At 54.5% G+C, this 26361-nt stretch overlaps 3 protein-coding genes across 4 annotated transcripts; 1 reads left to right on the top strand and 2 right to left on the bottom strand.

The window, feature by feature from the left end:
* Window positions 1-763: 763 nt before the first annotated feature.
* LOC141988456 (serine protease 27-like) lies at window positions 764-6378 on the top strand. The gene is made up of 5 exons (XM_074954248.1): window positions 764-899; window positions 2582-2744; window positions 2950-3221; window positions 5606-5763; window positions 6067-6378. The coding sequence occupies exons 1-5, from the start codon at window positions 764-766 to the stop codon at window positions 6376-6378; spliced, it is 1041 nt and encodes a 346-aa protein (XP_074810349.1).
* A 272-nt stretch (window positions 6379-6650) lies between these two features.
* LOC141988458 (serine protease 27-like) lies at window positions 6651-15145 on the bottom strand. Of its 2 annotated transcripts, none has more exons than XM_074954251.1 (6): window positions 15069-15145; window positions 11215-11241; window positions 9271-9433; window positions 8444-8715; window positions 8047-8204; window positions 6651-7527 (listed from the first exon to the last, which is right to left on the bottom strand). In XM_074954251.1, the coding sequence occupies exons 1-6, from the start codon at window positions 15121-15123 to the stop codon at window positions 7261-7263; spliced, it is 942 nt and encodes a 313-aa protein (XP_074810352.1). In that variant the 5' UTR covers window positions 15124-15145; the 3' UTR covers window positions 6651-7260. The 2 variants fall into 2 exon arrangements, with proteins under 2 accessions (XP_074810352.1, XP_074810351.1); XM_074954250.1 differs by lacking the exon at window positions 15069-15145 and adding an exon at window positions 13142-13232.
* A 5329-nt stretch (window positions 15146-20474) lies between these two features.
* LOC141988451 (serine protease 33-like) lies at window positions 20475-26064 on the bottom strand. Its single transcript, XM_074954243.1, has 7 exons — window positions 26060-26064; window positions 25673-25805; window positions 23977-23997; window positions 23605-23767; window positions 22106-22377; window positions 21487-21656; window positions 20475-21308 (listed from the first exon to the last, which is right to left on the bottom strand). Exons 2-7 carry the CDS (start codon window positions 25725-25727, stop codon window positions 21015-21017), a joined length of 975 nt encoding a protein of 324 aa, XP_074810344.1. The 5' UTR covers window positions 25728-25805; window positions 26060-26064; the 3' UTR covers window positions 20475-21014.
* Window positions 26065-26361: the final 297 nt, after the last annotated feature.

Below are 26361 nucleotides of genomic sequence, written 5' to 3'. Positions count from 1 at the left end.
CCGGGCGCTGGCTGGCCGGATTGGGGCCAGCATCACACCCCTGATGGGAATTCCTCGCCAAAGGGAATTTGGCTTCAACGGAGCAAGGATGTCCACTGCCTTCCCCTGCTCCTCAGTTAGTCACCCAGGTGCCAACCCCCAAGACACCTCAGGTGAACCTTTCTGCCCTTGGTTTCCGCCCAGGACCGTGGCTCATCGTACGTGAGGCCGGGGTGGGGTAATGCTCCTGCGTCACTTGTTTCCTTGAGTGTCTTCATCCCCGGGTCTTTCCTAACAGACTTCTCCTTTGGGTCTTTTGCAAACCTGCCCCTCCCAGGCTAAGCCGGGCCTCTCTCCTGTTTCCCAATGGGTTGGTGGCGTGGGGGGTCTCGCCAGCTAAGCAGACTTGGGACGGGATGGCTGGTGGAGGGGAGACCAGTCGGACGGGGATGGAAATTGGGAAGGGGAGAGAGGTGTGCAGAGCAGAGGGACTGGGGCGGGATCCTGGCAGCAGGGGAGGTGGGTGGCGTGGGGGTGGATGGAGGGCGAGGGGGGTGGTGGAGGGAGTGCAGGCTGGGATGGGGGAGGGGAGCAGCTCCCGAGATGGCGTGCCCAGGGCAAGAACATGGAAGGTAGGTTGCTGGGAAGAAAGGAAGTAGAGAGGCGTTTGCCAACGTTGGTCCGACAAGTCAGGCGACATTCCCAGCCCCACACCCTGCCAGGGCTGAGTATATAGGAACCTGCAGTGCCACGGGGCACCCTCACATTCTACTTGTATCCCAGGATGAGTGGCATGGGGGAGCAGCACCGGGCAGCCCAGAGGAGAGGGGTGATGGGCAGAGGGACTCTGCTGGCACTGCTGACCCTGGCAGGGTTCCTAGGGGATGGACCCCAGGCAGGGAGTTGCCTGGCACAATCTGGTGAGAAAAATTGGCCAGCTGGCTGGGTGGGTGAAAGCTAGTATCCAATGCAAATGGAGCTGGGAGACTTTTCTTTCTACAGCTTTATAATCTAATCTATTTATCTGTCGTCCTTATACACCCATCTTCTTTCTTTCTTTCTTTCTTTCTTTCTTTCTTTCTTTCTTTCTTTCTTTCTTTCTTTCTTTCTTTGTGCATCCTATCTCTCTCTCTCTCTCTCTCTCTATCTATCCCCATACACCCCCGTATCTAATCTAATCTATCTATCTATCTATCCCCATACACCCCCATCTATCTATCTAATCTATCTATCTATCCCCATACATCCCTCTCATCATCTATCTATCTATCTATCCCCATACACCCCCATCTATCTATCTAATCTATCCATCCCCATACATCCCTCTCATCATCTATCTATCTATCTATCTATCTATCTATCTATCTATCCCTTAATGTTTTTAGTGGTTTTAATATTATTGCTATCATTCTAATAACGTGGTTATTATTAACTCTTGAGTGGTGAGATTCTATTAATTATGATTAGTAAGGGTAGTACCATTGTTAGTTAATTAGCAATGAATCGTTTGATCGAGTCTCTTGCATGGTGTCGCTGTGTGATCATGAGCAGAACATGGCACGTGATCATTGCTGCAAGAAGGAGAACTGCTTTATTAATGGATAAGCAGTGAAATATGAATCTATGTAATGGAAGTGGTGGAACTGATTTTACAGCTGATTAGCAGGGAATTGGGGTTATTACCGAGAACCCCCTTTCCTTCCTGCAGTAGATCTCAAAGCACTTTACAAAGGAGGGCAGGATTATTATCCTCCTTTGGAAATGGAGGCATGGGGGCTTGCCCAGTGTCACCCTGCTCTAACCCTAGACCTGACTCCCCTCCCAGAGCTGTGGATAGAACTGAGGAATCCTAGCTCCCAGGCCCCCCACTCTAACCACTAGACCCCACTCCCTTTCCTGAGCTGGGAGATAGCCCAGGAGTCCTGTCTCCCAGCCCCCTTGCTCTCACCACCTGACCTCACTCCCCTCCCCTCCCCAAGGTGGGAGAGAACCCAGGAGTATTGGCTCCCAGCCCCTCGCCGGCTCTAACCACTAGCCTTGGTTAATATAATTGCTTTGTTAGGTAATTAACTGTGTATTTTCAGTTTTTGGCTTATTAGTGGCTTGTTCTCAGTGTTGTACCTACCTGGGATTCTTAGTACAACAGGTACCAAGATAATTCTCCTGCCTCGTTATAATTCTGGGTTTTTCATTGGACTATAAAATTAGCTGCAGTAATTATTCTTGATTGTGTTGTGATGAAGTCTATGGAGCCACGTCTGGATTATGAGCTCTGCAACCCCCCGTGTAAATCCAGAGTGACCCCACGGATGCCCAGCGAGCCAGGGCTGGGTCCTGGCTTGGTGAGCTCTGGGGTAAATCCGGAGTGACCCCACTGACACCCAGGGAGCCAGGGCTGGGTCCTGGCTCGGTGAGCTCTGGGGTAAATCCAGAGTGACCCCACAGATGCCCAGGGAGCCAGGGCTGGATTCTGAGCTCTCTGTGTCTGGGACCCAGCACAGGGCAGTTGCTAAAGGTGAGCGGCTGGTCCATACAGCCCATAACAGCTCCCCCGACCCCTCCCATCCCAGCCGATCCCAACTCCCACCTGTTCTCTCCACAGTGTGTGGGCGCCAGAGCCCTACGAAGCGAATCGTGGGGGGCTCAGAGGCGCGGGACGGGGAGTGGCCCTGGCAGGTCAGCCTGAGACTCAACGGCACCCACCGCTGTGGGGGGTCCCTCATCTCCCCACAGTGGGTGCTGACGGCAGCCCACTGCTTCAGACAGTGAGTATCAGGGTGCCCTCGCTCCCGACCTGCAGCACCTGCTCGCCCAGCCCCCACTCTGCTGGTGACCCTCACTCCCAACCCACAGCCCCCTGCTAGCCCAGGCCTGGGCTCCCTCCAGCCCTGCCGGTGCCCCTCACTCCCCACCCACAGCCCCCTGCTAGCCCAGCCCCGGGCTCCTCTCACTGCTGTTCTCTATCTCTAGGACCAAGGACCCTTCCCGGTTCTCAGTGCTACTTGGGACCCACAAGCAGCTGCACCCCAGCCCCCATGCAGTCATAGCCTCCGTGGGGAAGATTATCTGCAACCCCCGCTACGGGGGCAAAGTCTCCAGTGGGGATATTGCCCTGGTCCAGCTAGAGAGGCCAGTGAACCTCACTGACCGCATCGTCCCCATCTGCCTCCCCGATGCCGAGGTCCAGTTCCTGCCAAAGACCAAGTGCTGGGTCACTGGCTGGGGGGATGTCAAAGGTGGAGGTGAGTGAAGTGTGTGGCTGGGGTTGGGGGATGGGGGAGACAGGGCCCAGATCCTGAGAAAGCTACAGTGGGGAGGGAGGACATAAAGAATCTGGGGCATGGCTGTACTGGAAGGTGGGGTGGAGGGGGGGGGAGAGAAAGAAAGAAAGAAAGGAATGAGTAAGAAAAAAAGAAAGAAATCAATGAATAGAATAAGAAAGAAAGAAAGAAAGAAAGAAAGAATGGAATAAGAAAGAAAAAAGTAATGAATGAATAGAATAAGAAAGAAAGAAAGAAATGCATGAATAAAATAAGAAAGAAAGAAATAGAATAAGAAAGAAAAAGAAATAAAGGAATGAATAAGAAAGAAAGAAAGAAAGAAAGAAAGAAAGAAAGAAAGAAAGAAAGAAAGAAAGAAAGAAAGAAAGAAATGAATGACTAGAATAAGAAAGAAAGAAATGGAATAAGAAAGAAAGAAAGAAATGAATGAATAGAATAAGAAGGAAAGAAAGAAAGAAAGAGTGAATGGAATAAGAAATAAAGAAATAAATGGAATAAGAAAGAAAAAGAAAGAGTGAATGGAATAAGAAATAAAGAAATAAATGGAATAAGAAAGAAAGAAAGAAAGAAATAGAATAAGAAAAAGAAAGAAATAAAGGAATGATAAAGAAAGAAAGAAAGAAAGAAAGAAAGAAATGAATGAATAGAATAAGAAAGAAAGAAAGAGTGAATGGAATAAGAAATAAAGAAATGAATAGGATAAGAAAGAAATGAAGAAAGAAAGAAAGAAATAGAATAAGAAAGAAAAAGAAAGAAAGAAAGGAATGATTAAGAAAGAAAGAAAGAAAGGAATGAATGAGAAAGAAAGAAAGAAATGAATGAATAGAATAAGAAAGAAAGAAAGAAAGAAAGAAAGAAAGAAAGAAAGAAAGAAAGAAAGAGTGAATGGAATAAGAAATAAAGAAATAAATAGGATAAGAAAGAAATGAAGAAAGAAAGAAAGAAAGAAATAGAATAAGAAAGAAAGAAAGGAATGAGAAAGAAAGAAAGAAAGAAAGAGTGAATGGAATAAGAAAAAGAAAGAAAGAAAGAAATAGAATAAGAAAGAAAAAGAAAGAAATAAAGGAATGATTAAGAAAAAGAAAGAAAGAAAGAAAGAGTGAATGGAATAAGAAAGAAAGAAATAGAATAAGAAAGAAAGTAATGAATGAATAGAATAAGAAAGAAAGAGAAAGAAATAGAATAAGAAAGAAAAAGAAAGAAAGAAAGGAATGGAATAAGAAAGAAAAAGAAATGAATGAATAGAATAAGAAAGAAAGAAAGAATGGAATAAGAAAGAAAGAAATGCATGAATAGAATAAGAAAGAAAGAAAGAAATGGAATAAGAAAGAAAAAGAAAGGAATGAATAAGAAAGAAAGAAAGAAAGAAATAGAATAAGAAAGAAAAAAAGAAATAAAGGAATGATTAAGAAAGAAAGAAAGAGTGAATGGAATAAGAAAGAAAGAAATAGAATAAGAAAGAAAGAAAGAAAGAATAAGAAAGAAAAAGAAAGGAATGAATAAGAAAGAAAGAAAGAGTGAATGGAATAAGAAAGAAAGAAATAGAATAAGAAAGAAAGAAAGAATGAATAAGAAAGAAAAAGAAAGGAATGAATAAGAAAGAAAGAAAGAAAGAAATAGAATAAGAAAGAAAAAAAGAAATAAAGGAATGATTAAGAAAGAAAGAAAGAGTGAATGGAATAAGAAAAAGAAAGAAAGAAAGAAATAGAATAAGAGAGAAAAAGAAAGAAAGGAATGAATAAGAAAGAAAGAAAGAAATAGAATAAGAAAGAAAAAGAAAGAAATAAAGGAATGATTAAGAAAAAGAAAGAAAGAGTGAATGGAATAAGAAAGAAAGAAATAGAATAAGAAAGAAAGTAATGAATGAAGAGAATAAGAAAGAAAGAAAGAAAGAAAGAAAGAAAGAAAGGAATGGAATAAGAAAGAAAAAGAAATGAATGAATAGAATAAGAAAGAAAGAAAGAAAGAAAGAAAGAAAGATGAATGGCCTAAGAAAAAAAGTAAGAAAGAAAGAGACACGAATGAATGTTGTAAGAAAGGAAGAAAGGAATGACTGGAATAAGAACAAAAGAGAGAAAGAGAAAGATGAAGGGACTCGGAGAGACGACAAGCGAGCGATGGAGGGAAGAAGGAAGAAAGAAGGAGGGCTGATAGATCTGAAAGGGAGGAGGCAATGCAGCATGCAGGGCAGAAAGGAGCAGGAGATACAAGTTGGTGTGGGGGGAAGGGATTGTGCCCCCCCGTCCATGCCCCCCCCATTTATGGTGGCCCCTCACCCCGCTGGGCAGGGGGAGGGGCAGTGGGTGTGGCTCCTAGCCCAGCTGTCCCGCTGCCCCCTCCCCCAGCAGGGAAAGGCAAAGCCCCGGAGACGCTGCAGAAGCTGGAGGTGCCCATCATCGCCCAGGCATCGTGCGGCGCCCTCTACTGCAGGGGCAAAGGGCAGAACATCCAGGAGGACATGCTGTGTGCCGGGTACGCCAAAGGGGGCAAGGATGCCTGCCAGGTGAGAGCCCTGCCCCAGAGCCCGCTGCATCTTGGTGCTGGGGTTTCCATACAAACAGCCCCGCATCCCACCCCAGAAGTGGCTGCATCTCAGTGCCGGGCGAGGTGTCCACACATAACCAGCCCCCACACCCCACTCCTGAGGGGCCGTGTCTCAGCACTGGGTGAGGGGTCCCCCTGTGAACATCCCCTGCACCCCTACCCAGAGGGGCCGCACCTCGGTGCTGGGCAAGGGGGTCCCCCACGCCCCACCCCAGAGGTAGCTGCATCTCAGTAACCCCTTGTCTGGCTCTTTGACCGCTAGGGTGACTCCGGCGGTCCGCTGGTGTGTAAAATGGGACAGAGCTGGGTCCAGGCAGGCGTGGTGAGCTGGGGAGAAGGCTGTGCTCAGAAAAACCGCCCCGGCGTTTACATCCGAGTCACCAGTTACCACGGCTGGCTCCGAGAGACCGTCCCAGACCTGGCGTTCATCCAGGGCACCACGAATGGAACAGCCCACGGCTCCGTGGCTAACAGGAACTGCGAGAAAAAATTAAAAAACGGCAGCTTCAATCATGCGCCCATGGTGCTAGCCCACACCCTGCTTCTTGTGGCCTGTGCCCTACACCTCATCTGAAAGCCAGGACTCCTGGGTTCTGTGTCTGGGAGGACAGTGGGGTCTAGTGGGTTAGAGCAGTGGCGGCTGGGAGGCAGAACTCCTGGGTTCTGTCCCCAGTTCTGTTCTTGCCTTGCTTGGTGCCTTAGTTTCCCCATGTACAATAGTAGTCCCATTCCCCCCGCCCCCTGGAATTATTCTAAGGTTTCTTTTATTCCTGTTTGTAAAGCACTTTTATAACCTGCATTCAGGCACTGAAGAACAGTAAATTATTTATTTATTATTATTCCAGTCTTTTGAGTTTAAATTAAAACAGTGCACAAGGGACCCGGCTGGATCAGACCCATGGGCCCATCTAGCCCGGTATCCCGTCTCTTCCCTGTTGCCCTGGCTCAGACCCATACTTGGTCCTGTGGGGGAGAATATTTCCGGCAGGCTGAAGCGTGGTGGCTGTGACCCACCCATGTTGCGGGGAAGCCCCGGTCCTTCTCCCCCGCAGGGGCAGGGCTTGTGCCTGGGTGGGTGTGGCCAGAAGTGGGCAGGGTTACTTGACATGAGGTAGGCAGGACCCATCCATTGGCCACGAGGGAGAGTCCACAGGGGAGGGGGGATTCCGTGGCACAGTCCACTGGTGGGCGTGACATGTCGTGCCTGGGTGGGCGTGGCCGGAAGGGGGCGGGGTCACTTGACATGAGGTAGGCAGGACCCATCCATTGGCCATGAGGGAGAGTCCACAGGGGAGGGGGGATTCCGTGGCACAGTCCACTGGTGGGCGTGACATGTCATGGCTGGGTGGGCGTGGCTGGAAGGGGGCGGAGTCCCTGGAGAGCGGTTCCGTGGCACTCTCCCCTTGGGGCGTGGCCTATCCGGGTGGGTGTGGCCTTAACTGCCGGGGGGCGGGGCTCAGAGAATGCGGAGCAGCCAGGCGGCTAGAAGCAGGGCAGTGGGGGCAGGGCCGGGGGGCCCGCCCCCGGGCAGGCTGTAGGTGGTGATATTGACCACCCCGAAGGTGGCGTTGGGCACGTGCTGCCCGATCCAGTCCAGGTAGGCGCCGACGCGGATGTAGACCCCGGGGCGGTTGGGGAGGGCGCAGCCCTCGCCCCAGCTGACGACGCCGGCCACGAACCAGAGCCCAGCCTTCTGGCAGACCAGGGGGCCCCCCGAATCGCCCTGGGGAGAGAGAATCGGTGACACCGGGGCCTCTCAGTCCGGACCTGCAGCCTCCTGCTAGCCCATCCCTCGGCTCCCCCCACAGCTCTGCTGATGCCCCTCACTCCCGACCCGCAGCCCCCTGCCCCCCCAGCTCCGCCGATGCCCCTCACTCCCAACCTGCAGCCCCCTGCCCCCCCCAGCTCTGCCGATGCCCCTCTCTCCCGACCCTCAGCCCCCTGCCCCCCCCAGCTCTGCCGATTCCCCTCTCTCCCGACCCTCAGCCCCCTACCCCTCCCAGCTCTGTCGATGCCCCTCACTCCCGACCCGCAGCCCCCTGCCCCCCCAGCTCTGCCGATGCCCCTCTCTCCTGACCCGCAGCCCCCTGCCCCCCCAGCTCTGCCGATGCCCCTCTCTCCCGACCCGCAGTCCCCTGCCCCCCCAGCTCTGCCGATGCCCCTCTCTCCTGACCCTCAGCCCCCTGCCCCCCCCAGCTCTGCCGATGCCCCTCACTCCCGACCTGCAGCCCCCTGCTCTCACCTGGCAGGCGTCTCTCTGTCCCTCGGCGTAGCCGGCACACACCATGTCGTCCTGGATCTCCCTCATGGAGCTCCGGCGCCGATAAAGGGCATCACAGGGCAGTGGGTCGATCAGGGGCACCTGCAGCTGCTGCAGCGTCATGGGGGCCGGGAGCAGGTCTGGGGTGGGGGAAGGAAGGGTTAACACTGCCAGGGTGGGGGAGGGGACTCTGGGGGAGGAGGAGGAGGACACAATGCCCCCCTCCCTGCCCCCTCCAATGCTCCCCCCTCCTTTCCCCTCCTCCTCTGTGTTCCCCTCTCCTCCCCCTTTCCTCATGGCCCCTCCCATCCCCACTTCCCCACCTCTCCCCTCTCTATTCTTCCTCCTGCCCCCTCCCTTCCTCTCCCCCCCTCCTCACCTCCCTCTCGTGGCGACCCCCAGCCAGTAACCCAGCAGAGGGTCCCGGCGGGGAAGTGGACCCCGGCGTCCGGGAGGCAGGCGGGCAGCACCTGCGGGGTGAAGGTGACGGGGCGGCCTAGCCGGGCCAGGGCGATGTCTCCGCTGGAGCCCTCCCCAGAGTAGAGCGCGTGGCCCAGGGCGCGGGACAGGGGCAGCCGCAGGGAGCCGGGCTCTGGGACCGACAGCTGGCGGGAGCCCAGGACGGCGCGGTACCGAGACAGCTCCGCATGCCTGGGGCGAGAGAGGGGTCAGCGCCCAGAGACCAACAGCCGTGCCCCTCGCTCCCGACCCGCTGCCCCCTCCTGGCCCTGCCCTGGGCTGCCCCCGAATTCTACCAGTGCCCCCCACTCCCGACCCGCAGCCCCCTAGGAGCCCAGTCCTGGGCTCCCCCCGAATTCTACCGGTGCCCCCCACTCCTGACCCGCAGCCCCCTCGGAGCCCAGCCCTGGGCTCCCCCCGAATTCTACCGGTGCCCCCCACTCCCGACCTGCAGCCCCCTAGGAACCCAGCCCTGGGCTCCCCCGAATTCTACCGGTGCCCCTCACTCCCGACCCGCAGCCCCCTCCTGGCCCTGCCCTGGGCTCCCCCCGAATTCTACCGATGCCCCCCACTCCCGACCTGCAGCCCCCTCCTGGCCCTGCCCTGGGCTCCCCCCAAATTCTAACGGTGCCCCTCACTCCCGACCCGCAGCCCCCTAGGAGCCCAGCCCTGGGCTCCCCCCGAATTCTACCGGTGCCCCCCACTCCCGACCCGCAGCCCCCTCCTGGCCCAGCCCCGGTCACTCACTTGGGAAAGCAATGTGCAGCGCTTAGCACCCACTCCGCGTTGATGAGGGTCGCCCCGCAGATGTGGCGGTTCTCATACTGCAGACTGACCTGCCAGGGCCAGGCCCCCAGCGGGGCGTCCTCCCCGCCCACGATCCGGTCCTGGGGCCCCGCCTGGCCACACGCTGCGGGCGGAGGGAGAGAACCATGACGGAACGGAGGACACGCGGCGCTCCCTGGTGGAGGGGACTGGAGCTGCGCTGAGCTGCAAGGCAGCCTCCCGTGGGGGGCTTGGTGTTCCACAGCGCCCCCTAGCGCCGCCCTCGGGCATCGGGGCCGGCACTCATGGTCTGGGGAGGGCGCCCCCGCTCCCTGCTGCACAGCGCCCCCTAGCACCACCCTGCGGCGTCGTGATTCATAACGGCCGTATTGAGTCAGACCAGTGGTCCATCCAGCCCAGTGTCCTGTCTGTCGACAGTGGCCAACGCCAGGTGCCCCAGCGGGAATGAACACACCAGGGAACCATCAAGTGATCCAGCCCCTGTCATCCAGTCCCAGCTTCTGGCAATCGGCAGTTTAGGGACACGCAGAGCATGGGGTTGTGTCCCTGCCCATCTTGGCTAATAACTACGGATGGACCTATCCTCCAGGAACTTACCTAACTCTTTTTTGAACCCAGTTACACTTTTGGCCTTTACAACATCCCCTGGCAAGGAGTTCCACAGGTTGACTGTGTGTTGTGTGAAAAAAGTACTTCCTTTTGTTTGTTTTAAACCTGCTGCCTATTCATTTCTTTGCGTGACCCCTGGTTCTTCTATTATGAGAAGGGGTAAATAACACTTCCTTATCTAGTTTCTCTACATCAGTCATGATTTTATAGACCTCTGTCATATCCCCCCTTAGTCGTCTCTTTTCCAAGCTGAAAAGTCCCTGGCTTATTAATCTCTCCTCATCCGGCAGCCGTTCCAAACCCATAATGGCTTTGGTGGCCCTTCTTTGTACTTTTTCCAATTCTAAAATATCTTTTTTGAGATGGGGCGACCACATCTGCACACAGTATTCAAGGTGTGGGCGCACCATGGATTTATAGAGAGGCAATATGATATTTTCTGTCTTATTATCTATCCCTTTCTTAATGATTCCCAGCGTTCTCTTTGGTTTTTTCACTGCCGCTGAGAACTATCCACAATGACTCCAAAATCTCTTTCTTGAGTGGTAACAGCTCATTTAGACCCCATCATTTTATCTATATAGTTTGGACTATGTTTTCCAATGTGCATTGCTTTGCATTTGTCAACATTGAATTTCATCTGCCATTTTATTGCCAGTCACCCAGTTTTGTGAGATCCCTTTCTAGCTCTTCGCAGTCTGCCTGGGACTTAACTAACAAGGTATTTTGTAACATCTGCCAACTTTGCCCACTCACTGTTTACTCCTTTTCCCCGACGATTTATGAATGTGTTGAACTGCAGTAATCCCAATACAGACCCCGATTTACCGCTCTCCATTGTGAAAACTGACCATTTATTCCTAGCCTTTGTTTCCTGACTTTTAACCAGATACTGATCCATGAAGGGATCTTTCCTCTTATCCCATGGCTGCTTACTTTGCTTCAGAGCCTTGGGTGAGGGACTGTGTCAAAGGCTTTCTGAAAGTCCAAGTACACTTTATCCACTGGATCACCCTTGTCCACATGGTTGCTGATACAGTCAGAGAATTCTGGTAGATTGGTGAGGCACGATTTCCCTTTACAAAAACCACGTTGACTCTTCCCCAACAAATCTGTCCTTTACTATAGTTTCAAACACTTTGCTCAGTACTGAAGTTAGGCTTATCAGCCTGTAATTGCCAGGATCGCCTCTGGAGTGTTTAAAAAAATCGGTATCACATTAGCTACCCTCCAGCCACCTGATGCAGAGGCTGATTGAAGTGAAAGGGGACATGATTTCAGTGATAGGTTACATACCTGTCTGGATTCCACGGTCCGGTGCAGCTGAGGGAGACAGGAGAAGGAGTCACAGATGGCACAAAGCAGGGGAACCGGTTTCAGAAATGAACAGGAATCAGGAAGACAGGAAAAGAAAGACAGAAAGAAATGCTGACTAAAAGTAAACAGTGCAAAATAACACACGGCTCTCAGGGTGCCTGGGGTCTCTCCCCAGCCAGGGGAGCTTTAGTGGTTAGAGCAGTGCGGGCTGGAGGCCAGCACTGCTGGGTTCCTCCTTGGCTCTGGGACAACAGCTGAGTCTTTCGCACCCTGCCCTGCCCATGGGACACAGCTGCACTTCATATCTTGTTAACCGCTTCCCTGCTGAAGCCTCATCCCTGGGTTATTACACTATTTAGAGCATTTCAAGATCCCTAAGGTACATTTCTGGGGCTGGCTCAGAGGGTGGGGGCGAGAGAGGGTGTCTGTTGCTGAGACTGAGAATTGAACCCAGGAGTCCTGGCTCCCAGCCCCCCCTGCTCTAACCCACTAGCCCCCACTTTCTTCTCATAGGACCCAGGAGTCCCGGATCCCAGCCCCTCCCCCCACTCTAGCCTAATAGACCCCACTCTCCTTTCAAGTGAACACAGGAATCTTGACTTCCTGCCCACCCTGCTGCAACACACTAGCCCCCACTTCCCTCCCATAGGACCCAGGCATCCTGGCTCCAACCTCCGACTTTCCCTGCAGCCTAGGCAGCAGGAGAAGGATGGTTATTGGGGTGCAGGGCGCTCCCATGGCCCAGTGGCTCCCAGCTAAGCTTCCACAGGGGACTAGGGGGTCGGTGAGCTGCCCCAGTGACCCCACTGCCCAGTGTCAGCTGTCTGCCTGGCCAGGAAATGTCACCCAGCCAGTCCCCCCATCACCAGCCTCTCCTCACCCTTTCAGGGAAACCGCTTCCTGCGCCACCAAACCCCGCCACATGTCAACCCTCCCCATTCCCAGCCTCCCACCTGCCCCAGCCGCATTGGCCCCTCGCTCCGTCCCCAGGTCCTGTGCAGCTGAGAACTCCCCCACTCGTGTTTCTGTGACACCCGGCTGCTGACCTTCGTGAAATGGGGGGACATGTCCTGCAATGGCCGGGGAGCTTTCCCAAGGGAGCTCACCGGGTTCTTCTGTGCACTTCTCTGTGTGTGTGTGTGTTTGTGCAGCTAAACTCCAGGGTGTGTATGTCTATAGCTAGACTCCGGGGCTGTGTGCATCTGTCGTGTGTGTGTACCTCAGGGGTGTATGGGACACTGGTGTTGCCTTTGTTGTGTAAATGGCCAAGGACAGAACAGCCTAAGGAAATTCACAGTATTCTTGGGGTTATTTATTTTGTATCATTGTGGGTAATGAGAGAGAGACCCATCCTAGGCAGACAGACACAATATTAACAGATGGAGACAGTACAGACAGACGCAATCTAGATAGACACAATCTAAACAGACAGACAGACACAATAGAGACAGGCAGTCGGATACAATACATTAAGAGACAGACAGCCTAGACAGGCAGAATTTAAACAGAGGGGCAGACACAATCGAGACTGATGGACATACATTATTCCGACAGTCAGATGCAGTTGAGACAGACAGACATATGTTTTGTTCCTAGTAATCTCTGTGTTATTGTAGGACCTACGATACCCTAACACGGGCCAGGAATCCTTTGTGAAGGTGTTGCTCAGCGTGCAGCTCAGATCAGGGCCCCGTGGTGCCCAGTGCTGCCCAGACCCACAGGGGGAGCCAGGCTGTGCCCCGAAGGGCTCACAGTCTAACCGGACAAAGACGGAAAGAGTCTCTCCCTTTTCCATCTATGGAAACTGAGACCCAGAGATACCCATGACTTGCTCAAGGTCACACAGGCAGTCTGTGGCAGAACCAGGGATAGAACTCAGGCGTCCTGGCTCCAAGCCCCCACTTACCCTGCAGCATGGGCAGCAGGAGAAGGATGGTTATTGGGGTGCAGGGCGCTCCCATGGCCAAGCAGCTCCCATCTCGGCTTCTGCAGCGGACTAGGGGGTCGGTGAGGTGCCCCAGTGACCCCACTGCTCCGTGTCAGCTGTCTGCCTGGCCGAGGAATATCGCCTGCTTCTTCTCACCCTTCCAGGGAAACCGCTTCATTGGCCACCACCCCCCGCCCTCTGTTTTCACCCACCCCATTCCCAGGCGGCCCCTGCCCCAGCCGCATTGGCCCCTCGCTCCGTCCCTGGGTCCTGTGCGGCTGAGAACTCCCCCACTTGTGTTTCTGTGACACTCGGCCGCTGACCTTTGCAGAATGGGGGGGGGGGAAGGGGGGCATGTCCTGAAATGGCCGGGGAACTTTCCCAAGGGGACTCACTGGGTTCTGCTGTGTGCGTCTGTGTGTGTGTGTGTGTGTGTGCAGCTAAACTCCAGAGTGTATGTGTGTCTATAGCTAGACTATAGCTAGACCGCCGGGGTGTGTGTGCAGTTAAACTCCGTGTGTGTACCTCAGGGGCGCATGGGTCCCTTGTGTTGTCTTTGTTGTCTAAATGGCCAAGGTCAGAACAGCCTAAGGAAATTCCCAGTATTCTTGCGGTTATTTATTTTGTATCATTGTGGGTAATGAGCGATAGACCAATCCTAGGCAGACAGACACAATAGAGACAGATGGTAACAGTACAGACAGAAACAATCTAGATAGACACAATATAAATAGAGAGACAGACACAATACGGACAGGTGGTTGGATACAATACATCAAGAGACAAACCACCTAGACCGGCAGAATTTAGACAGAGAGGCAGACAAAATCTAGAGAGAGAGAGAGAGAGGCAATCTAGACAGTGAGATGCAATTTAGACTGACTCATACTATGCAGTTGAGACAGACAGACATATTTTTTGTTCCTAGTATTCTCTGTATTATTGTAGGACCTACGATACCCTAACATGGGCCAGGAATCCTTTGTGCCAGGTGCTGCCCAGATCCATCATAGGAGCCAGTCCCTGCCCCCAAAGGACGCACTGGGTTCTGCTGTGTGCCTCTGTATCTGTGTGTGTGTGTTTGTGCAGCTCAACTCCAGAGTGTGTGTGTCCATAGCTAAACTCCAGGGGGTGTGTGTGTGTGTACCTCAGGGGTGTGCGAGGTCCCTTGTGTTGTCTTTGTTGTGTAAATTGCCAATGACAGAACAGCTTAAGGAAACTTACAGTAGTTTGGGGGTTATTTATTTTGTATTGTTGTGAGTAATGAGAGATAGACCCATCCTGGACAGACAGACACAATATAGACAGATGGGGACAGTACAGACAGACACAATCTAGATAGGCACAATGTAAACAGACAGACTGACCCCATAGAGACAGATGGTCAGATTCAAGACAGAAAGAGAGACAGACAACCTAGACCGGCAGAATTTAGACAGAGGAGCAGACACAGTCTAGACTGACAGGCATATATTATGTAGACAGTCAGACGCAGTTGAGACAGACAGACATATGGTTTGTTACAAGTATTCTCTGTATTATGATAGGACCTACGATACCCTAACATGGGCCGGGTATCCTTTGTGCCAGGTGCTGCCCAGATTCCAGCCGAGATCAGGGCCCCGTGGTGCCGGGGGCTGCCCACACCCACAGTGGGAGCCAGTCCCTGCCCCGAAGGGCTCACAGTCTAAACAGACAAAGGCAGGAACATTCTCTCCCTTTTCCATCCAGGGAAACTGAGACTCAGAGAGATGCGGGACTTGCTCAAGGTCACACAAGGAGTCTGTGGCAGAATCTGGGATAGAACCCAGGTGTCCCAGCTCCCGGTCACCCCTCTGTGCTAAACCACTAGCCCCCACTCCCCTTCCATAGGGCCCAGGCATCCTGGCTCCCAGCCCCCACTTACCCTGCAGCATGGGCAGCAGGAGAAGGATGGTTATTGGGGTGCAGGGCGCTCCCATGGCCCAGCAGCTCCCAGCTCGGCTTCTGCAGGGGACTAGAGGGTCGGGGAGCTGCCCCAGTGACCCCAAAGCCTGGTGTCAGCTGTCTGCCTGGCTGGGGAATGTGGCCCAGCCAGTCCTCCTATCGCCTGCCTCATCTCACCCTTCCAGGAAAACCCCCCGCCCTCCCCGCACTCATGTTAACCCTCCCCGTTCCCAGCCTGCCTCCGGCCCCAGCCACATTGGCCCCTCGCTCCGTCCCCGGGTCCTGTGCGGCTGAGAACTCCCCCACTTGTGTTTCTGTGACCCTCGGCCACTGACCTTTGCAGAATAGGGGGGACGTGTCCTGAAATGGCCGGGGAGCTTTCCCAAGGGGACTCACTGGGTTCTGCTGTGTGCATCTGTGTGTTTGTGTTTGTGTATATGTGTGTGTGTGTGTGTGTGTGTGCAGCTCAACTCCAGAGTGTGTGTGTCTATAGCTAGACTTGGGTGTGTGTGTGTGCGTGACGAAGCGGGACTGTTCTTAATGTTTCCTCTGAATAGTGTGTGGGTGCCTCAGTTTCCCCTATGCAGTTCTTAAGTATCTAGGTGGTGAGATAAGGGTGAATGATCCTTGCAGAGCCCTACAGGGCAGGTGTGTGCAGGGGTCTGGACACAGAGAATGGCTGACACCCTGTTTTCTGGCAACTGATGACCTGTGCCCTTCCCCCCTGCAAGGTGAGAGCTAAAGGGTTGGAGAACAAAGGAATCAGGTGCCCTCCTGGCTCCGGAAAGGGACAAAGCCCAGAGGAGGAGGGGCTGGAGAGAGTTTCAGTTTGAGGCTGGCTGGGGATGAGGAGTGAAGGGCAGACGGGGTTGTCTGGCTCACTGTCCCCCAAAATGGACCCAGCTGAGGGGTCCGGTTCTCTGCACCTACAAGCTCTGTTTTAGACCATGTTCCTGTCGTCTAATAAACCTTCTGTTTTACTGGCTGGCTGAGAGTCCCGTCTGACTGCGGAGTTGGGGGGCAGGACCCTCTGGCTTCCCCAGGACCCCGCCTGGGCGGACTCGCTGGGGGAAGCGCAAGGAGGGGCAGAGGAGGCTGGAGGCTCCGAGGTCAGACCCAGGAAGGTGGAAGCCGGGTGAGCTGTGTGTCCTGCAGACAGGCTGCTCACAGAAAGGAGACTTGCCCAGAGTCCTGACTGGCTTCATGAGGAGCAGGTCCAGAGCATCGCCTGGGAACCCCGTGACAGTGTGCAGTTAAATTCCGATGTGTGTGTACCTGGGGGGTGCATGGGGTCCCTTGTGTTGTCTTTGTCGTGTAAATGGCCAAGGAGAGAACAGCCTAAGGAAATTCCCAGTATTCTTGGGGTTATTTATTTTGTATCATTGTGGGTAATGAGAGATAGACCCATCCTAGGCAGACAGACACAGTAGAGACAGATGGAGACAGTACAGACAGAAACAATCTAGATAGACACAATCTAAACAGATAGACAGACACAATAGAGACAGGTGGTTGGATACAATAAATTAAACAGACAGAATTTCAACAGAGGGGCAGACACAATCTAGAGAGAGAGAGAGAGAGGCAATCTAGACAGTGAGATGCAATTTAGACTGACGGGCATATACTATGCAGTTGAGACAGACAGACATATTTTTTGTTCCTAGTATTCTCTGTATTATTGTAGGACCTACGATACCCTAACATGAGCCAGGAATCCTTTGTGCCAGGTGCTGCCCACACCCACAGTGGGAGCCAGTCCCTGCCCCGAAGGCCTCACAGTCTAAACAGACAAAGGCAGGAACATTCTCTCCCTTTTCCATCCAGGGAAACTGAGACTCAGAGAGATGCGGGACTTGCTCAAGGTCACACAAGGAGTCTGTGGCAGAACCTGGGATAGAACCCAGGTGTCCCGGCTCCCGGTCACCTCTCTGTGCTAAACCACTAGCCCCCACTCCCCTTCCATAGGGCCCAGGCATCCTGGCTCCCAGCCCCCACTTACCCTGCAGCATGGGCAGCAGGAGAAGGATGGTTATTGGGGTGCAGGGCGCTCCCATGGCCCAGCAGCTCCCAGCTCGGCCTCCGCAGGGGACTAGAGGATCCGGGAGCTGCCCCAGTGACCCCAAAGCCTGGTGTCAGCTGTCTGCCTGGCTGGGGAATGTGGCCCAGCCAGTCCTCCTATTGCCTGCCACATCTCACCCTTCCAGGGAAACAGCTTCTTGTGCCACCAAACCCTGCCACGTGTTAACCCTCCCCATTCCCAGCCTCCCACCTGCCCCAGCCGCATTGGCCCCTCGCTGCGTCCCCAGGTCCTGTGCAGCTGAGAACTCCCCCACTCGTGTTTCTGTGACACCCGGCTGCTGACCTTTGCAGAATAGGGGGATGTGTCCCGAAATGGCCTGGGAGGCTTCCCAAGGGGGCTTAGCGCGTTCTGCTGTGTGCGTCTTGTGTGCGTCTGTGTGTTTGTGTGTGCAGCTCAACTCCACAGGGCGTGTGTGTCTATAGCTAAACTCCAGGGTGTTTGGGTGCCTATAGCTAGACTCCGGGGTGTGTCTGTGTGTACCTCAGGGGTGCCTGGGGTTCCTTGTGTTGTCTCTGTTGGGTAAATGACCCAGGATAGAACAGCCCAAGGAAATTTACAGTATTCTTGGGCTTATTTATTTTGTATCATTGAGTAATGAGAGACAGACCCATCCTAGACAGACAGACCCAATCTAAACAGACAGACAGACACAACAGAGACAGAAGGAGACAGTACAGACCGACACAATCTAGATAGACACAATATAAACAGACAGACAGACACAGTATTGACAGATGGTTGGATCTCGCACATTAAGAGACAGACAGCCTAGACCGGCAGAATTTGAAAGGCAGACACAATCTAGACAGACAAGGCAAACTTGACAGATGGGCATATACAATCGAGACAGACCGATGCAGCTGAGACAGACAGACATATATTTTGTTATTAGTATTCTCTGTATTATTGTAGGACCTACAACACCCGAACATGGCTGCCCAGACCCACAGTGGGAGCCAGTCCCTACCCCAAAAGGCTCACAGTCCAAACCAGCATTTCTCAAATGTGGCCACCTTGGCCACCAGCGGATTTTTTTGGGACCACGACAGCTTCCTGGAAGGAGATGCGGGCGGGGAGGCAGCTAAGAAGCTGCCTCCCCCAGCACCTGGCTCTTGCTTCTGGATATGCTGCCTTGGTTTTTGCTGGTGCTGCCCACAGGGATCAGCGCCCTGCACCACGCAGCCTCCTCGGGGGCTCCAGGGAGCAGCTCTGGAGACACGTGTGGCCTGCGTGCGCAGTGCCTGAGGGACCTGCAGGTGGCTGATGAGTTCCCAACCCACCTTCCCGGGGGTGGCCGAGCTTTGGGCTTCAGCCCCAGGGTGGCGGGACTCTGGCTTTGTGCGCCAGCTGCAGGGGGCCGGGGCTTGGGCTTCGGCTGTCGTTAAATATCCCCCCGCTCTGCCCCCCCCACCCCCACATGGAAGTCATACTACGCCTATGCGCCAAAGTGCCCCAACAAATGCTGAAAAGTTACATTTTAAAGTTGCCTTGTAAACGCCATACACCCCAAATGCGCCCTCGTGCCTTACAGGGCAGGTGGAGCTGAACTGCATAGGCATGGCTGTCTTTCAAGTCACAAAGCGTATTCGTTGGCTAATTGCTGTGTTTACCTCTCGCCCCACTGCAGCTCCGTCAGCGGCTATCGGCTAACGTCATCGTCAGCAAAATCACTGCGTGGAGTTTGGGCAGGTTGAGCTCGTTCCTGGCAGAAGGCAAAAGAGTTAAAAACGCGAACGGGTATCAGAAAGTTGGACAAAATATCAGTGCCAGAAAAAGACCCTGAAGGGGGTACAGGTTTCAGAGGAGCAGCCGTGTTAGTCTGTATCCTCAAAAAGAAAAGGAGGACTTGTGGCACCTTAGAGACTAAGAAATTTATTAGAGCATAAGCTTTCGTGAGCTACAGCTCACTTCATGGGACTGGAGAGAGGGAGCAGGCAGAGCCCACCTGGATGCAGGGGAGACTTGGATGTGCTCTGCTGAGGGAGGCCAGGCCTGAGGGCCCTGAGAGGTCCTACGCTGTGTTCAGATGCTCAATAAACCCTCCTGTGTTACACTGGCTGAGAGTCGCTCCGGTCTGGAGATCGGGGGGGGGGGGATTATTCCCTCTGGGAGTGGAGGCCCCAGGGGTCCAGAGCGAGTGAACTCGCTGAGGGGCCCACGGGCGAGAGACAGGCGTGCTAAGGCTCAGAGAGGTGCGGCTCCAGGAAGTGGAGGGGCTTAACCCCCAAGACAGAGTGGACCCCCAAGAAGGCTGTCACACTGAAGGGGGTTCCCCCCAGGGACCGCACCGGGCCAAGAGTGGCCATGACCTGGGAGTCCGTGACAGCGACCTTTTAGCAAAAAAGCAAAAGAAACGATAACAAAAGACAAGAACGTGGAAAGCACTTAATTAGTGTTTCTATTCTGTTTAACTCCAGCAAAGAATAGAGACAACTGTGCGTTATTTTTATTATTGAGTCTGCAAACAAACAAACAAACAAACAAACAAACAAACAAACAAACAAACAAACAAACCCTACATAAATAAATGACAATGATGTGGACGTGTGTATGTGCAGATTTATTTGTTTTTCCTAAAGTAAATTAAGTATTTTAGGAAAAAGTCTCAGAGCAGCCACTAGCAAGAGTTGGTGGCTGCACCCTGAGGCCACCAAAAAGCGTGTTGTCTGAACACCTGCTCCAAACAAACGCAGGTTTATTCTCCCGCTTTTACACCGAAGGAAACTGAGACTCAGAGAGACCCAGGACTTGCTCAGGGTCACGCAGGAAATCTGTGGATGAGCCAGAGATCGAAACTAGGAGGCCTGCTCCCAGCCCCAGCTCCAACCCACTCAACCTCAATCCCCTCCTAGAGCTGGAGATATAACCCAGGAGTCCTGGTTCCCAGCCCCCGCTTCGACCCACTAGACCTCAATCCCCTCCTAGAGCTGGAGATAGAACCCAGGAGTCCTGGTTCCCAGCCCTCGCTTCAACCCACTCAACCTCAATCCCCTCCTAGAGCTGGAGATAGAACCCAGGAGTCCTGGTTCCCAGCCCTCGCTTCAACCCACTCAACCTCAATCCCCTCCTAGAGCTGGCGACAGAACCCAGGAGTCCTGGCTCCCAGCCCCCCTGCTCTAACCCACTAGACCCCCCTCCCTTCCCAGAGCCAGGGATAGAACCCAGGAGTCCTGACACCCAGCCCCTGCTTCTCTAACTCAGGGGTTCTCAAGGTTTTTCTTTCTGAGGACTCCCAACCTGTTATACAATTCCAGGGCCCAGCTGAGGGGCGGGGTCCTGGGCTCCAGGCTTCAGCTCTGTGTGTGTGTGTGTGTGTGTGTGTGGAGGGGGGCGGGGGTTTGGGGCTCTGGCTTCAGCCGCTAGATCTGGGCACGGGGGCTTCTGCCTTACAGGTCTGGGGGGCTTTATCCATGCAGGGCAGGGGTGCGCAGGGCTTCTGCCTCATAGGGAGCCATGGCTCAGGGCTTTAGCCCCATGGGGCACTGGGGCTTGGAATTCTGGGCTCCCAGCTTTAGCCATATAGGGCAAGAGGGCTCATGGACCCACTGAAATGGCTTACTCCCCACCAGCGGTCCATGGGTCCCCGGTTGAGAACCACTGCTCTAACTCACTAAAACTGCCTCCCCTGCCAGAGCTGGGGAGAGAACCCAGGAGTCCTGGCTCCCAGCCCCTGTCCCCTGCTCTAACCCACTACAGCCCTCTCTCCTCCCCGAGCTGGGGAGAGAACCCAGGAGTCCTGGCGCTCAGCTCCCCATGTGCTAACCCATTAGACCCCACTCCCCTCCCAGCCCCATAATCATGCTTTGTCTCCTCCATGGAAGGCCTGGTTGTTAAATTAGCAGCTCAGAAACAAAGGGGTGGCCCCAACCCCAAGGCAGCGCTGGCCAGCAGGAGGGTGATGAGGAGCAGGGGGGTGGGCGCTGGAGTGTAGCCGGCATTAGGCTGACTCCTAATGGTGACATTCACCACCCCGGATTCCACACTGGGGAGCTGCTGCTGGATCCAGTCGGAGTAGGTGGAGACCCGGGTATAGACCCCAGGGCGGTTGGGGAGGCCGCAGCCGGCTCCCCAGCTCACGATGCCGATCAGGAACCAGAAGCCAGCCTCGGAACAAACAAGGGGTCCCCCAGAATCGCCCTAGAGAGAGACGGAGAACCAGTTAGACCAGTGCCCCTCAATCCCAATCTGCAGCCCCGAGGGACTACATACCTGACCCTCCCCAGCTCTGCCGGAGTCCCTCAGTCCTGACCCGCAGCCCCCTCCAATTGCAGACACGGGCTCCTGGATCTCTTGGGATGTCCCTGAATTCATTCACCTGGCAGGAGTCCTGCCCTCCTTCGGGGTAGCCAGCACACACCATGTCATCTTTGATGGGGCGTGACCCCGGGTACCCTGTGATGGGTATGCTATAGAGGTCATTGCATGTCTGGACATCTATGAGTGAGACCTGAACCTCCTGCAGAGTGCGGGGAGGAGGGAGACTTTCTGCGGAGAAAAAATACACCTTATCAGGGCCCACCTCAGCTACCTCCACCCCGGGCAGGATCATCCCTGACTATCTTTTCCCCACCTCATCTGGGTCAATCTAGCTCGGTCAGGTGTGAATGGGGGTTTTTAAGCAAAAGAGGGGTATCAGCTCCCAGCACTCTCTGCTCTAGCCCAGCAGTCCCCACTTCCCTCCCCAAGCTGGGGATAGAACCCAGGAGTCCTGGTTCCCAGCCCCCCCTGCTCTAACTCACTCGCCCCCACTCGCTTCCCAGCACCTCATCCTGCCTCCCATTGGAAGATCTCTGCTCTTCAGCAGCCGTTGGGCTTTGGGCTGCGGCCACGAGACGGCGACGTGACTCATGCAGCAGATACAGCCCTGGCTCAAGGGGTCTCCCCTGTCGCCTTTGGGGGACCCCCACCCCACGCAGGCCCTCCAGGCATCTTACCATCCGTCTGGACATTGCCCCAGCCGGTGACCCAGCACCGGGTGCCGGAGGCAATGGAATCGTTGCGGGCGGGAAGGCAGACGGGGAGGATGTAGGCGGTGTACAGAAGGGGCGTGCTCAGGTGCGCCAGGGCTATGTCGGAGGCATAGGTGGTGGGGTTGTAGTTGTGGTGGATTATGACCCGCGACACAGCAGAGGCGAAGGCGTGTGCGCTCTGGATGTTCAGCTGGAATTCCCCCAGGGAAACAGAGTAACCAGCGAGGGGCAGGCTCCTAGGAGAGGGGGAGCCATTGGGCAGGAGTTTGTTATTATACTCGCTACCACAGAACAGAAATGCAGCCACCTCTGGGGTGGGGCAGCTGGGGAACAGCCGCACATAAGGCCACATAGGGTGGCTTGCCTGGGGCTGAGAAGCAGCCACCACTGCGGTGGGGCAGATGGGGAAGAGCCTGTGGCAAAGTGGGAATTTTCTGTAATATTTTTATGAAGCCTCTATGTGCCTCAGTTTCCCTATTGGGTGCAAAAGCATTAAGTCTCTCAATGGGGCAGCACAGGAGAACTGGGCAGAGGGGTTATGTTACATTGCTCTCTGTTGTGGACTGAAGAGGTCCTTACAGCACCACCTGAGGCCGACCACATATCACTGGAGAAGATGAGAAGAGAATGAAAACCGCAGTGGCCAGAACACTGAGGCCCAGCAACCAAACACCTGGAGGAAGTTGGATTCCTTATGCGTCTCCACAGGGAAGCTGAGCAGAAGCGAGCTGAGAACAAAGGACTGAGAGCTGACAGCCAGGGGATAAAGGGTTGGCCAAGGTTTGGGAGAGGCTCAATGTCTCGGGACAAAGGAGGACACAGGATATGTCTATACAGCACTAAAAAACCCTGACGGGTCAAGTCTTCAAGCCCTGGCTAGCTGCCCCAGGCCAACTCCAGCCCTGCCACGGGTCCCTCATTGCAGTGTAAACGTACCCCAAGAGACAGCCGGTGAAATGGAGTCCAGAGCAGGTTGGGGAGCGTTGGCTTGGCCAGGTGGCCTCTATCTTCTATCTATCCCGTGGTTTCTCTGGGCTCACCTAAGGATTTCCCGGAGCCGTGGTCCAGTTGATTAATTAACTGGACCCTGGCATGACAAGGCTGCCTGGAATCACTGCAAATCCTGGCTGAGGTGCACAGGCCCCTGAAGAGCAGACAAGCCTCCACCGGGGATCGGGCTCCCTGGGACTCGCTGGGCAGAGCTCATGAATTGAAGCAGGAGGCCCGGAGCCCAGAGACTCAGTCATGGAGTGGGTGGGGCCATGGGGCCGACCCCAAGGGCAAAGTGGGACCCCACAGGGGTCTGGCACACTGAAGGGTTCCTCCAGGGGATTGTTTAGAAGCTGGGCTATAGCCGCACAGTGACACTGCACAGGGATGCTCTCCCCCCCCATCCCTGGCCCTGTCTGAGATGCAGCCACCTCTGGGGTGGGACAGCTAGGGGACAGGCTGGGGGTACTCACAGACTGAAGCAATGAGCTGCAGACACCACCCATTCTCCTGTGATGAGGGACCCTCCACAGATATGGACTCCATTGTATCGGATGCTGGCCTGCCAGGGCCAAGCCCCGTTCCGGGCATTCTGCCCTCCTACAATGCGGCTGGAGGTCACTGACTGCCCGCAGGCTGGGGAGAAAAGTGGGGAAGGGTGTGAATAGAAACCAGGAGTCCTGGTTCCCAGTCCGCCCCCGCTCTAACCCACCAGACCCCACTCCGTTCTCATAGCCAGCGATGGAAACCAGAAGTCCTGACTCATAGTCCCCCTGGCTCTATCCACTAGACCCCACTTCCCTCCCCTCCCAGAGCTGGGGATAGAAAGTGTCCAGATTCCTTACTTGACTGGAACTCCACAGCACCTAGAAGAGAAAGAGAGGGATGAGTGAGGTGTGAAAACCACACACGACCCTGACCCCTCCAGCAGGGGGCAGCGCTGCACCCACCTACACACACACACCCACACACACACACACACATATTTTCCAAAGGTAGATCCCTGAAATTTCTCCTCTCACAACCCCACCTGGCCCTCTTCCTCCCATGGCCTGCCCCCATGCTTCTCATGGATCCCCAACCTCCTCCCATGGGGTGGGGTGGTTCTCTGGCCTTGGGTGTGACCCCCCAGGAAGTGAGGTATGTAGGGGGACATAGTCTGATACAGGCTTTCCCCCTCTGCCTGAGATTCCCCACAGAGAGCCCAGACCCTAGATCAGGAGTGGGCAAACTACAGCCCGGGGGCCCTATCTACCCTTCAGATGTTTTAATCCGGCCCTCAAGCTCCTGCTGCAGAGCGGGGTCCGGGGGCCAAGCGGCTCCCAGAAGCAGCAGCATGTCTCCCCTCTGGCTCCTAAGCGTAGGGGCAGCCAGGGGGCTCCACACGCTGCCCCTGACCCAAGCTCCAACCCCCACAGCTCCCATTGGCCAGCAACCATGGCCAATGGGAGCTGCGGGGGAGGCACCTGCGGACAGGGCAGTGCGTAGAGCCGCCTGGCCACGCCTACGCATAGGAGCCGGAGGGAGGACATGCCACTGCTTCTGGGAGCTGCTTGAGGTAAGTGCCACCTGGAGCCTGCATCCCTGACTTCCTCCAGTGTCCCAACCCCCAGCCCCGATCCCCCTCCCACCCTCTGAACCCCTCGGCTCCACCCTTCTGCACCCCAGAGCCTGCACCCCCAGCTGGAGCCCTCACCCCCCCACCTGCACCCCAACTCCCTGCCCCAGCCCGGAGCCCCCTCGAGCACCCTGAACTCCTCATTTCTGGCCCCACCTGGAGCCCATGCCCCCAGCCGGAGCCTTCACCCCCTCCCACACCCCAACCCTCAATTTCATGAGCATTTATGGCCCGCCATACAATGTCCATATCCAGATGTGGCCCTTGGGCCAAAAAGTTTGCCCCTGCCCTAGATCCAGGGTTTCTTCCCCATAACTGCCCCCTATGGATGATGGGGGAAGGGCCCATTCACTCAGCCATGGTTGTGCATCCCCTGCTCAACCTCCATGAGCTATTCCCTGTCCCATGCCCCAAACATCCACCACAGCCCCACTTATCCATCCCCTCCTCTGCCCCCATGCCTTACATCACTCTCCCCTTACTTTGCCACCCACAACCTACCCTTCCCACAGGCACTCGCCCAGCCCACCCAAAACCATCTCCCCTTTCCCTTACTCCTCACTTCCATCCCCTCCTGCCCAGTATAAGTGCTGAGAGCTCCACCCCTGCCCTTTTCCTCTGGAAACCCACAGAGGGCAGAGTCCTCCAGTAGGGAGTGCCACAAGTTATTGGCAGAGGGAATACTTCCTCATGGACAGCTCCATCCCACTTGTGCTTGAAGGTTTGAGGGACAGAAACCCACTCCCCTCACAGGGTTGGGGAGAGAACCCAGGAGTCCTGGATCCCAGCACCCTCTGCTCTAACCCACTAGCGACCACTCTCCTCCCCCGCCCCCCCACAGTCCCTGTTCTGTCCCTTTCTGATCCTCAGCCCTCATCCCAGCAGATTCCCAAGGTCAGGACCCCAGCAGACCCTGCACTCACCCTCCAGCAGGGGCAGCAGCAGGAGGGCGGCCAGCAGGCAGCTGAGAACACTCATGATACCGGTTTCCCCAACTCCAGCTGGCTCCTCCAAGGGCTGGGACCAAATCCCAGACTGGGAGGGAAAAGTCACTGGCTGCAATTTACAGGTAACAGGTCACATTCATAAACAGAGCTATAAAACCACACGGAAGGTAAATTCATGAGAGGTGCCAATGGCAGCTCCACCCTCCCAGAGCTGGGATAGAACCCAGGCATCCTGGCTCCCATCCCCCCTCCCACTTGCTAGTAGACTGCACTCTCCTTGCAAGTGAACCCAGGAATGCAACCTACTGGCCCCTACTCCCCTCCCATACGACTCAGGCATCCTGGCTCCCAGCCCCCACTTACTCTGCAGCGTGGGTAGCAGGAAACGAATGGTTCCTGGCTTACAGGGCATTCCCATGTGTAACCCTTCTGCCAGGTGCAGCCGGCAGCAACCAGAGCCGCGTTCAATATCTAGGGGTTACTTTTCAACAGTACAACACAGAACCAGCTCAAGCCACCACCCAGTGACCAGGGAAATTTACATCCCACCCCTGGGTGCCTCTGAGAGGCAATATTTCCCCAATTGCAATCACAGAGTCTGATTGTAGAAAAGAAACTTTTAGTGAAAGGGAGAAGTCACGCAACATTAATTAGGGAAAATGCCA

This window comes from Natator depressus, chromosome 6 (assembly GCF_965152275.1).
Source record: "Natator depressus isolate rNatDep1 chromosome 6, rNatDep2.hap1, whole genome shotgun sequence".
In the NCBI taxonomy this organism is placed as follows: Eukaryota; Metazoa; Chordata; order Testudines; family Cheloniidae; genus Natator; species Natator depressus.
The sequence above is the reverse complement of the archived record's forward strand: the minus strand, read 5'-3'. Positions and strand labels throughout refer to the sequence as shown.